Below are 13,781 nucleotides of genomic sequence, written 5' to 3' on the forward strand. Positions count from 1 at the left end.
TTATGCAATTAGACAGTAGGAAAAATTAAAGAGTTTTTCCAGCTTCAGTGTCCCTCAGATACTTCTTTGGTGTTTTGATTCATTAAATCCCAACATAAGATTATTATTGCCACGTTACTGTCTTGGATGATTTACTCTATTTTATTAAAATGGGTAGCAGAGAGCAGAAGAATTTAAAAAGTTGGTGTACATGACAATTTAAAGGAGCTTATTCTAACTGAGGATTGCTAATGATTACCAGAAGCAATTTTTTTTTGTTCATTCAATCACTCCACAAATATAAATTGAAGTCAGATGTTGGGAATACAAAGACAACTAACATATATTCCCTGCCCACAGGGACATTATGATCTAATTGGATATGCAAACAAACAATTGCCATGCAAAATGACAATCTGAGGCTGATGTACATATGTCTTAGGCGCTTGGGAACATAATGGAATAAGGGTTCAGTGTCGGGGTTAACTGGCGTTCAGATACTGGACTCTTGAGAGAGCCCAGTAAAGAGAACCTCTATTTCCCATGTGAGTTCTGAATAATTTGTTTAAAAAGAAGAGGCAGATGGGCAAAAGTTTTTTCCACATTCATTATTAATAGAAATCGAATTGGAGGAACAATCCGGAATTCTTAGCCAAATGGTCTTGCTGATTTAGAACCCCAAATTAGCCATTTTACCTCTAGGGCAACGTATTTCCTAGAAGAAGAAAGATATGTTTGGGCTGGGCCAGCCCAGTTAATTCTTTCCCAATTTACCAACAGAAATCACTATGCCTCTCCTGGTGTGCAGTGAGTATAGGGACAGAGAAAAGCTGAGGCATATTGCATCAAGTGAAGCTCCGTGCCTCTGAAGGAAATGCTGAGAGAAAGGAAGGGGCATTCATTACCCCTATCACAACTGGCTGTGGTTGAGAGGTCAACAAAGGCTTTACAAGTATCTTGAACCAGCTTTAAAGAAAGAGTAGGAATAGAGCAGGCTCTAGAATGGGGCAGGCAATTGGGAAGCGAATTCCAAGCAGAGAGATCGGCATGCACAAAGGCATGGAGGCATGAGATAGTGCTATGCTCTCAACACCCAAGAGTGATTCAGCAAAGTTCATATTTAGGGAGAAAGGAGAGCGGCAAGAGGTGAGCCTGTCATACTAAAAAAAAAAAAAAAAAAATTCAAAAAAGAGCCTGATCAGGGAGAGAATTTCATTATGCTCAAGTCAGACTTTATCCTATAGGCAGCGGAGCGCACCTGAGATAGGAGGAAGGAGCAGGTTTGGGGAATTTTCTTGAATGTGCTATGTTCATGCTTCCTATGAGACATGCAAGTGGAGTGAGATGTGTAATGGCATTGGGCATAGGGTCCAGAATTCCCACTGTTAGTGTCAGTCGTGGGCCATGGCACAAAAGGCAAATGGAACTACTTTCTATAGAAGCCAGAAGAGTTAAAAATGCAGTGTAGCATAATGACAAAAACTAGGCATGAGATTCCAACAAACCTGGGTTTGAATCCTACCACATACGACCTATGAGATATTAGACAATCATCCTGAACCTTGTAGTTGCCATGTATAAAACAGCAGTATTAATACCTAGCTACCAGGCTTGTATAAAAAATACATGAGATTATGTGTGTAAAGTATTAGCACATCTCGGCTGGGCGCGGTGGCTCACACCTGTAATCCCAGCACTTTGGGAGGCCGAGGTGGGTGGATCACAAGGTCAGGAGATCGAGACCATCCTGGCTAACAAGGTGAAACCCCGTCTCTACTAAAAATACAAAAAATTAGCTGGGCGTGGTGGCGGGTGCCTGTAGTCCCAGCTACTCGGGAGGCTGAGTCAGAAGAATGGCATGAACCCAGGAGGCGGAGCTTGCAGTGAGCCGAAATTGCGCCACTGCACTCCAGCCTGGGTGACACGGTGAGACTCTGTCTCAAAAAAAAAAAAAAAAAAAAAAGTATTAGCATGGCTCTGGCACATAGTAGATGCTTCTTTAAATGCCTCTTCAGGATACTTAGCTCATGAAAATTCCCATTTGTTGGAGGGACAAGGAAACAGAAGGAAGGAACTTGTAGCCACAGCAAGAAAGTGGAAGTGGGGCAGCAGCCATGTCCCCTGTGTAGGCAGGAGGCAGGGGGACGAGAGTACCAATACAAGGATGGAGGGATGGATACCCAAAGGAACTGCCTCATTCACAGCTGCTTGAGGGGCAGAGATCACTGTCTACAGTCCTTAACACAACTTGATTCCCTCTGCTGAAAAGTAGATCTGCCTAGGCTCACCTCAGCTTCCTCTTTGTACTCCACACTGTCTCTGTTAAGAACCATAGAGCACCTGTTTCATGTCTATGAATCTGGGTTGGAGCAAAAGGAAAATAAAAAAAAAAAAAACTCAGAGATGAGCAAAGTATTAGGCAGAAGCCTAATGGGTCTGGCTGGAGAGGAGGAGTGTGGCCATGCGCTGCTGTCAGCATGCAGCCCACAAGGCCCGGGCTGGCTGCTGTTCTTGTGACGTTAGTTGAGGTTTATTCTGGGCATAATTAGCCTTTTCACTCCTTGTTTCTTTCCTGTGTTGTGTCCTACTCCATGAAATGTTGAGTGCCAGTCCTTGTCTTTCATCCACACTTGAAACCTTCGTTCATGCTAAGGTGTAAATAACCAGCAACAACTCAGAGAAAAGTAGAAATACACCCAGACTTGAATCTTGCAGTGTCACCTCCCCTCACATACCCTCAGCAGATATGCTTAAAAAATTATATCTTCCTTTCCTACCAGTTTTACTTTATACATTCTTTCAAAATAATGGTCTGGCAGCTATTACAAATTAAAAAGAGTTACTAAGAATGAAGAAATTCAGTGATCATCCTGGGGATAGAGTGTTATCTTTCATGGTGAACATTTCTTGGTAATCATGAGAAACACCAAAGGGATGCAGTTTTAATATAATTTCAGGCAACAAATAATTATGAAGGAGATGTTTTGCATGCAGAGCCTTTTGGGGACCTCTGAAATCCTGTCTCCTAATCCATCTATGTATATTGGGCAAATAGTAAGTTCTCAATAAGTGTTAGTTAGAAAAGTAAATGCATGAATTGAGTCCTGGTAACCATAATAAAAACAGTCTTTCTTGTGGAAATGTGTTGGTGATTATGGACTGGACCAGCTGCAGCAATCAAACAGAAATTAGAGTCTTAATAGACAACACACGAGCATGGCACCCCAGAGTTGGACAGAAATTTTCTGTGCTCACTGGGAACTTGGCTCTGACTCTGGTTTCTCTGTCACAGATTTTGGGGTGGGAGAGTGCTCCCATGGGGAAAGCAGCACGTGCTGATATCGAAATTGAATAGAACCTTGGCTGGGCTAGGAGTCATTGCTATTTTAGTCACTTCCAGATGTCTGCTGCTGTAGTTTTAAGGGACAGGGAAAGATGAGTGGAGTGTGGCATGCCACTGGGTAAAAGATGAGGAGCGTTCTCCTTCTAAGCCCTTCAAGTTGTATTTAAAGCCATCCCTCAATATGCTACAAAGATGGATTGGATAAAGCCTTTAAAAACTTTAAAGTCTTCTATTCACAATAGCAAAGACTTGGAACCAACCCAAATGCCCATCAATGATAGACTGGATAAAGAAAATGTGGCACATATACACCATGGCATACTATATAGCCATAAAAAAGGATGGGTTCATGTCCTTTGCAGGGACATGGATGAAGCTGGAAACCATCATTCTCAGCAAACTAACACAGGAACAGAAAACCAAACACCACATGTTCTCACTCATAAGTGGGAGTTGAACAATGAGAACACATGGACACAAGGAAGGGAACATCACACACTGGGGCCTGTTGGGGGGTTGGGGGCTAGGGGAGGGATAGCATTAGAAGAAATACCTAATGTAGGTGACAGGTTGATGGGTGCAGCAAACCACCATGGCATATGTATACCTATGTAACAAACCTGCACATTATGCACATGTACCCCGGAACTTAAAGTATAATAAAAAGTTAATTAATTAAAAATAAATAAACAAAAACTGTGCTTTTTAATATTCATTTATAGATTTGACTTCATATATATCAAATAGGCAAACTGCAGAAACCTTTGTGAACTAATCATGACTCTGCCTGCCCCAACTAGAAAAACAAAACAAAACAAAACAAAACCAGAACCATTCTTGGGCTTTGGTTATGATCTAATATTTATGAAGTGCCAGCCATTAAACATATGTTGAATGGTACCTATGCCAGATGAGCTGGCTGCCCCCAGTAGCTATTGTGCTAACCTAACAAGCTCACCAGATGCTTGTTCTATATCTGCTTTCTCCTTTTATGATATTTTCAGTGTGTCTTTTAATCCCAAAATTGTCATTATGAATTAGATAAAAGATATCAGGTGGGGGTGACCCCCTCTGAAATATTCTCAAAAGGGATGCCTGGGGTTCTTTCCAAGAGGCCCTGTCACCACCAGGGACCAGTCTAGGGTATAGATCAAAGTCTGTGATGGGTTCATAGAGTTTCTTGTTTCTTTCCTTTCTTTCACTGAGAAGGTATGGCACTAGCATGATATAACTCTTGCTGGATAAAGAAAGCACAGGAGAAGCAGTATAGTGCAGTGGTTAAGCATATAGGATTTGGATTAGACTCAGGTCAAGTTCAGACACTGTCACTCATTAGTCATGTGAACTTGGACAAATTACTTAACCTCTCTAAGGCTCAGTTTCTTCATCTGTAAAACAGGTATAGTGATAGCAGCTATTGAATTTTTGTGTGTGCAGGAGAGGGGAAAATTATGGTAAAGATTTCTGGGTCTTGGGGAGTTGGTCAATCCATGTCTTATCTTAGACATGAGATTAGCTCACCCACTCCCTCTGCTTGAGGTTTCTACTAGCTGTTTATCCCCAAATGTTCTGTTGGATGGCATCCTAGTCAGGGTTCTCCAGAGAAATATAACCAGTAGAAGATATGTATACACACACACACACATATACATATATATATATAAAATTTATTATATCAATCTAGTATTTATATAATAAATTTATTTTGATTTATCATTATTATTACTTAAATTTATTATATAAATCTTTATATATATATATATGTATATGCATATAAAATTTGTTGGTTTTTTTTTTTTTTTTTGAGACAGGGTCTCACTTTGTCACCTAGGCTGCAGTGCAATGGTGTGATCTTGGGACACTGCAACCTCCACCTCCTGGGTTCTAGCAATTCTCCTGCCTCAGCCTCCCAAAGTGCTAGAATTACAGGTGTGAGTCACCATGTCTGGCTGATATATATAATTTATAAGTTAATATAAATAATAGATTTACTACAGATATAAAAGGAGATTCATTTTGAGGAATAGGCTCACACAACCATGGAGGCTGAGAAATCTTCTAACCTGACATCTTCAAGCTGGAGATCCAGAGAAACCAGTGCTGTAATTCAGTCTGAATCTGAAGGCCTGAGAACCAGGGGAGCCAATGGTGTGAATCCCACTCTGAGGGCAGGAGGAGATGAGATGTCCCAGCTCAAGCAGTGAGTGAGGCAGGAGAAAAAGGAGCAAATCCCTCCTTCTTCCTTTTGTTCTTCCTCTTTTTGTCCTCAGTGGATTAAATGATGTCCAGCCATGCTGGGGAGGGCAATCTACTTTACTGAGTCCACCTATTTAACTGATCATCTTATCCAGGGACACCCTCCCGGGCATACCCAGAAACAGTGTTTAATATGGACACCCCATGGCCCATTCAAGTTGGCACATACAATTAAACATCACAAGTTGGCTTTATTTTTTCTTAAACTGAAAAATGCAGATACAGGCCTGTGTGGCCCAGGGAAACCCAGACCTTTGGTATTTACCTGTGATTCATTCCATGCAGTCCCGAGTTAAGCACACAAGTTCCTCTGAGATTATTTGGAGATTTTATTTTGTTCTAGTTCTTAAAGAGTACAGTATTTAAGAAAATTTGCCCCATATTTTGAAAGCAATAGTTTTTCAGATCTCTGTTGGCCTCTGATTTGAGTTACGCATGATCTTTGTTTAAGGCAATTTTCTAAATTACTTCTCTTAATTCTTCCTCTAGGAATTAGCATCTACGACATTTCTACTTTCTTTTCCACACCTCCACTCTCCCCCACTTCACTTCCCTTCTTCAGCTGTGAGTGTCAAAGTCCCTGGGTTCGTATAAATGATGTCAAAGGCAACCAGTTGGGTTTTCTAAGATTCAGGGTTGACTCACCTGATCTCAAGAGGAAGCCCCATATTGACAAGTGATTATCTTCTCATTTCACAAAACATAGTTATTGTCAGAGAGAAGTAAGAGGGGAGCTGGGGAGTGGATAGCTGTAGTGATACAGTAACAATGCTTCAATGCTGAAAGTGAAAAACACAGTGAATGTGAGGAAGAGAAAAGGTGCATATTATAAAGGAAGCAGCATCAGAATATGCCAATGTTCTGAGAATAAAGAGGGAGTTATTCAGGTGGCTTTGAGAGAGGGTGATTTCAACCCTGGCAGATAATTTTTAGGAACGAGAATCTAATGCACAAGTAAACATGCTTGTTATATGGGAATTCTGTGATAGTCTTGATGAATGGGAAGTGTGCAGATGAGTTCCAATGTCATCCCACCTGCTCTTTGATTTTTGTGAAGTGAGAGCTGAGACATAACCTCTATGGTTTAAGAAGAACTGATCTAATTATGGTCAGGTGATTGGAAATGGAAATCTGCCACAGCACTTTGAGGAAGCATTTTTCAGATCCCCATCCCCTAGTATTAAGCAAACTCTTAAAATCGTAAATCTAATGATACCACGAAATGTGTTTTGATGTTTAAATCAAAGGGCATTTCACGGTAATGGCTCCACAGCTGAGCAAGCCTGTATTTGCTTAAAAATTTTATCTATTTAGAAGTCACTGATTTTCAAATAAACTGAAAAGCTGCCAATCAACATGGCAGCTGAAACATTCACTTTATGGAGCAAAACAATAGGGCTCATGTCAGAGCTGTGACCCAAGTTTGAAAATTAATGTCATTTTGTTATTTCTCTTACGAGTTGATCTTTTCCTTTGAGTTGCTCTTCACGACAACTGCTAAGTGGCTTTGTTGTTGGATTTCAGGGTTTGGCACAATATTCCGTTCTCTTTTATGGCTATTATGACAATAAACGAACAATTGGATGGATGAATTTCAGGTTGCCGCTCTCCTATTTTCTAGTGGGGATTATGTGCATTGGATACAGCTTTCTGGTTGTCCTCAAAGCGTAAGTTTCATTTGTCTTTTGGGAAGCAAATAATGATTTCTGGAATCAAATGGAGGGATTAATTTGGGGATTGGATATAATTTTGTTGCTATTTTATGTCTAAAGGAAACAGAGTCTGTAAGAGATGAAATGTAGTTTTAATACCAACACTAATGTTAGACTATTACATCTTCAAAAGAACTGAACATAAACACAGGCCTTTGAGTCATCTCATGGGGTCAGACCAATGCTTGCATGCCTATCTTGTGTTTAAACATATTTTTTAAATGTGTATTTTTGTACTTGAAGGTGTGAATTAATGTTGCCAGCAAGACAGGAAAACAGCTGCTGGTCCCTCTTTTGCGTGCAGAGAGGTTTGTAACTTGCAGAATCAGCTCAATAGGCAGAATCTATTGTTCTCTGCTCATTTTTTTAAAAAACCAGAATAATCACTCATTCAAAAAATTTTAGCTGTGTAAGACAGCAAAAATGAATGGTCCCCAATGAAACCATCACAATCAACTGTATAATCATGGTTTGTCTTGGGAAAAGATTTATTGGAGTATGGGGAAGAATTTCACTGGAGAACTGATATTACTGCAGTTCATTTTTCTCCCTGCCTAAAATATATTTATAATACTCCACTTAAAGACTGCAGAAGCCTAGCAGAGTTATTTGGGTTTATATATTTAAAAAATGACCCTTTAGCCAATTTTTTTTGAACTAGTTTATGAGAAGAGTTGAAACATCTCAAGTAAGGTCGCCATTCTTTTATTTGACTATGTGCAAGATGAATGAGCTTTTCCCCTCATTGTAGGAGGCCCCTCAGCCTGAGGGTCTAAGAGGGGAAAAGTGCAAAGTCACCCTAAGCAGGAGCTCTCTGAAGCAGTCTGTGACACACTTTGTGTCCTAAACCTGCCTCACTTACTTGTTCCTCCAGAGAAAACTGCCATATTTCATTTTTAAGCTCTTTTAGGACTTAAAACCTTATAGGAAATCCTATATCTGAGATATTTATCAACCTGCTAAAGTGTAATCAGAGACCTCAAATATAAGAGACTGTCCATCAGATAAACTACTATCACATTCCAAAAATCAAAGATATTTTCTAGTCTTTTGACTATATTGCTCTGGTTGGGCTGAAGTCAGAGGTATCATTTACATTACTGAGGCCTTATGAGTATCATTTCTGTGTTGCTCCTTTAGTTTCTGTGGTCAGTGGAGAAGAATAGTTTCTCATGTCTGATGACTCAGCTTTTATTCCGGTAACTTTGCAGGCTGTGTACCCCACAGCCATTCTGCCTAGGTTCAAATCCCAGCTCTACCATGTATGTATTTATACAATCATTAACAGATGGCTCAACTGCTTTGTTCTCCTGTTTCCCCTTGGTAATAGAGGTGTAATGGATGTGAGGACTAAATGAATTAATACAAACAAAGCACTTAGAATATGCCTGGATGGGAAAATTATTCAACAAATGTTAACAATTTTATTAGGCTATATTTTATTAGGCTATATTATATTTTATTAGCCTATAATTCATAGGCTTATTTAAGAAAAAAAGCCAGCATGGTAGGAGTTGAGGCCACATTATAGATCCCTAAAACAAGGCAGTCATGTATGGTTATGCAGTTGTACATCAGTAGATTTGTATATTTAATAAATGATTTTCTGGCAGATGAATTTAAAGTATCTAGAGCAGCATTGTGCCAGGCAAGCCACATATATAAGTTTAAAACTTCTAGTAGTCATTAAATAAATAGACAGGTACATTTAATTTTAATAATAAATATATTTGCTTTAACTCAATATATCAAAAGTATTATCATTTTAACAAACAATCAATATAAAATTATTATTGAGATATTCTCTGCCTTTCGGAAGGTATCAAGTCTTTGAAATCTGGTGTGTATTTTATACCAGTCGCATTTCAATTGTTCAGTAGCCAGATGTTGCTGGTGGAACACTCTGTTGGGTAGAGTGGCTCTAGAGGAAGTAGTGGCTTTTTCAAAGTTGCTCCAAGATGCCATTTGGGATAGCTGCAGGGCATCAAATCCACATTTTCCCCCTCAAAGTCATTCATGTTATATCATCCAAACCAGTGTGGCCTTGAACCTTCCCTCTGGCATGGACCTTTGGCTGCTCCTTACCTGGTTAACAAGTTCAAACTCATTGCCCAAACAGCAAGACAACTCAAAAACAATACACCACTCTCACCCCACCACCAGCCCATGGGAGAATATTCAGTAGAAAAAGAATTGATGAGATATAAATCTTTGTACAGAATCATTAATCATCTCTTCCTACTCCTATCCCAGTCAAATATTCTCTTGGAATAAGTTTGAGCGGATTTATGACATACATTACTCAAATGGAATAGAAGGTAACCTAAGTTCTAAAATCGACTAGGCTACATCAAGATTTTTTCACTGTACTCATTCTGTTAGCTTCTGCATACTCATCCACAAAATGGGAGCAAATATCTATTTTTAGTTACTTAATAGCAAAATCAGAAAATAAAAAGATAGAAATCCAAGAAAATAGTTTGAAATTTTAAGATAAGATGACTAACTTTGTTGGCCCAAGATTCTCCTGGTTTTAGAACTGAAAGTCTTGCATTTGAGAACCTTTCAGTCCCCAACAAACACCGATGGTTGGTCACCTTAGTTTTAAGTCCTTCCCTTTTCTTCTTCCTCCCTTCATTCATTTCTTTTATCCTTTTTTTTTTTCCTTTTCTTTCCAGGTCAGCGTACATTTTCAACCACATCATATGCTTAGAAATCTTCATGATAAATATAGTTACATAAGTATTAAAAGCAAATTAAAACAGTATAACATAAAGTTACACAACATGGAAACCATCAGCTCATTTAAATATTGTCCTCATTAGTTTGAAGTTTTATATCATAAAGTAAAGGTGGCTTGACATCAGAACCCAACTGTTCCCGTTAAAAACAATTCTGTAAGCTAAAAATTTGGGGTTTTACTGGTCTATTTTACAGCAGCTAAACTACTGGAAGCAGTTGAATCATTTTGAGAATGCATGTCTTAATAAGAAACTCATAGCTATTTTATCCTTATAGGCTTTTTCAAGACTTTTTCCTGTTTGTAGGATGTTTTAGTCCATTTTGTGTTGCTATAAAGGAATACCTGAGGCTTGGTAATTTGTAAAGAAAAGAGGTTTATTTGGCTCACAGTCTACAGACTGTACAAGAAGCATGGAGTCAGCTTCTGCATCAAGTGAGTGATTCAGCTGTTTCCACTCCTGGTGGAAGGCAAAGGGGAACCAGCATGTGCAGAGATCACGATGGTGAGATAGGAAGCAAAAGAGAGATGGGGAGGTGCTGGGCTCTTTTAAACAGCCAGCTCTCGTGGAAGCTAATAGAATAAGAACTCACTTACTATCCCCTGCAAAAGAAGGCATTAATCTGTTCATAAAGAATCTTCCCCTATGACCCAAACACCTTTCATTAGGCTCTACCTCCAACATTGAGATCAAATCTCTACATGACATTTGGGGAGACAAACAGCGAAAACTCAGCACAGGGCTCCCTGGGATTAGATATAATTTTTCTGTTTATGATCCTGGCTATAATAATACTCATAGAATGGACTAACAAATATTCTTGGATACTTAAATCATGTGCTATACGTAACCCTTAAATGGTGTCAAAATTTTTGTCTACATAGACTATAATATAGATTATATATATATGAGATATATATTATAAACTACATATATCACAAACCAACCTCAACACATGCAGATAAATACTTTTAAATTTGGTAAAATGACAGTATGTTCATCCATATTTCTGGAGCTGCAACAATAATTATAATTTATACTTGAAATAATAATAATTAACATCTGTTGAGCATCTCTCATGAATCAGTTTAAACTACATTACTTCTAATCCCTAAACATTGCAAAGTAGCTATTAGTTTTATAATTTTACAGATAATGAAATAAAACTCAGAGATCCTAAATGAACTGCACAAGGTCATTTGACTATAAGACTCTTCGAATTTAGAGTTTTCTAGTTCAAAAGATATCTTCTACCCCTTAAACCTTGCCACCTCTCTGTACTGTGCTTCTCCTTACGTAGGCCAAGGTGTTCCTCCCACCAATCTTATATACTGTGTTGAGTACCCATTAGTTATTCCTATTGGATGGATGGAGAAATTAAGGCTCAGCAGAGTTTGAGGATTTCACTAAGTTCAAATGCCCAGTAATTTGCATAACTGAACTTTGAACACCTTGCTTTAATTTTAGCACTTAGCTTTTCTAATTTCTGATGTGGATTCATCTATATTGATGATAACAATCATCAATATAGACTGATGTCTCTGTCTCGTCCTGGGTAGCCTTTTTATTTTTAAAAATTCTGTATTAAAATAGTTTCTTGTCTGTTGTTAAATTCCCTTAGAGTTTTATGGCCTTGATGTGACTCATGTGACCAAACGTTTTGTTAAAAAAAAAATTAAACTTATCAAAACCAAGTCCTTGTTCTACAAGACTCTTGCATATTCCAAGATAAATCATGGCCAGCTTCACACACACCATTTCTAAATCAACGAGACTTTATTTTCTTCCTTCTACTTAGATGTCAGTGCCTTTGTCCATTTTCTTTTCACTTCTTTGGTACATGTTTACCCAGACAGTTATGACCTACCTGATACTCTGCCTAAATATCTTCCATGTCTCTTGACATCCTTAATTTCTTAACATTGAAATTGTTTCTTTTTCCTCCCCATTTTCCCACCCCCAATTAATTTTTTTCTTTGTCGAAGGAATTTCTCCTTATCTATTTAGTAGAAAGCAGTCAGAGTGCCTCATAGACCCCAGTCTAATATTTTACTTCTCAGAGATATTTTCATTGGAGATCATAATGTTTGATGTATGTAATGATGAATTTCAGACCCTAGAGAAAGTTATGGAAGGGTAAGTGGACCTGGCCTACAGGGCATGATATTCTGGCAAATCCCACAAAACATATGATTATCTCATCTTCCTCAAACTATAGTTGACCTTATTTCAAAAATGCTTGGAGCAGAAAAGCAACAAGGTATGAAAGACATGAAGTCACCACCTTCCATTTTATATTACTACTCTATGAATTGCATCTAGATTTTAAAACTCAACATAAAAAACTGTCTTCTTGCAAGCATGGACTAATAAGGATAGTAGTAGTTCACAAAGAATGGCAGCTATTTACAAAGTGAGGTGATATTGTCAAAACCTATCATAATGACAAAGACAGAACTAAACAGTGATAGAATAACAAGCATATGTGGTATGCATTTATTATATGTATTGTGCCATGCAAAAAAGCAATTTATGCTGTATGTATTTACTTGGTGAGGCTCTTTCCAGTGCTAAGTTTACTTCTAGAATGACAATTCATGTATTCATTCATTTGATTACTATTTGTGGAACACCTAGAATGGGTAATCTAAGAGAACTATCCAGTACCTGGGTATTTCATGGTGAGCAAAATAAAGTCCTTGCCTCTGTGGTGCTCAGTTGGGGAAATATTGTAAACAAAGAAATGACCAGTGGTTTTGGCCAATGTAGTATAATTTTATGTTGTTGTTATCCTCTGCAGTCAAATATTTGCTATAGCTTCTTCATCCTCAAGAATTTTAAATAGTTGAGAAGAGCCAAGATGGCTAACAAGATGCAGCCAGGAAGAGCTTCTCCCAATAAGAAACCAGGGTATTAAGAAGATTGGCACACTCCAAGTAGATCTTCAGAAGGGAGGCATTGAGAGTGGATGGAGGAAGGATGTAGACTCTGTGCTGAAGTTAGAGGAAGCTTGGAATGCTATGCTCAGGAATGAGTTCTAGGACTCATTCCTGGCTCCAAGTGTCTCCTAAGGAAGGGAGAGTTAAATAGGCGTGGAGTAGCCCACTCTCACCATGGACCTCCATAATTCTAGCTGCAGGAGTCTCAATGACCTCCATGGATATTTGAACTGATAGGGGGAGCTGCTTGAAGAGTTGACAGGGACAGGACTGCAGACTGTGTGGAGTTCAGAGGATTTGGCAAAGGAAGGACTGCAGTAGAGCACAGCCAAGGACACCCATCCCTGAAGACTCACCATGCCCCTGTAGGCTTTGGCCTTTGTTGACTGTCAGACCAATACAGAGCAGGGCTGTCTTGCCCATGGAATGAGGCCATTCTGATCTGAGTGCCTCCCTTGTCTGCCAGCCTTTCCTGAGGTTCATGCCAGGCTGTGCCCACTTGCAGCACAGGCTTGGATGTCCAACTGGGGCACTTCCTAAAGGCCATCATCATAGCTTCTTTGTTGGCAGACCCCACCCAACTGTTGGAGAGCTTCTGAAGACAAGCCTCCACCCACACACAACCACCTGCAGCCTCCCCCCTCTGCTTTGCCAACACGCAGGTATGCATGGACCCTGCTGCTCTGCTGCCACCAACACATGAGCACAGACCCCACTGCCACTGCCCCGACAAAGCACTGTTGCCAGCAACCCTCATGGAGCATTGTTGTTAACAGACTGGAAACACCTCAGCTCCTTCAGCACAGCAGGT

At 39.2% G+C, this 13,781-nt stretch overlaps 1 protein-coding gene across 2 annotated transcripts in view; it reads left to right on the forward strand.

Annotated features, from left to right (window-relative positions):
- The window catches only part of TMC1 (transmembrane channel like 1), a 319,210-nt gene that overhangs the window by 247,875 nt on the left and 57,554 nt on the right, over window positions 1-13,781 (forward strand). For both annotated transcript variants that reach the window (XM_055091901.2, XM_055091900.2), the window contains exon 13: window positions 7,103-7,245. In XM_055091901.2, the coding sequence (XP_054947876.1) occupies window positions 7,103-7,245 (143 nt within the window). The remainder of the gene's footprint in view (window positions 1-7,102; window positions 7,246-13,781) is intronic.

The sequence above is a fragment of the Pan paniscus genome, chromosome 11, assembly GCF_029289425.2.
Source record: "Pan paniscus chromosome 11, NHGRI_mPanPan1-v2.0_pri, whole genome shotgun sequence".
Lineage (NCBI taxonomy): Eukaryota > Metazoa > Chordata > Mammalia > Primates > Hominidae > Pan > Pan paniscus.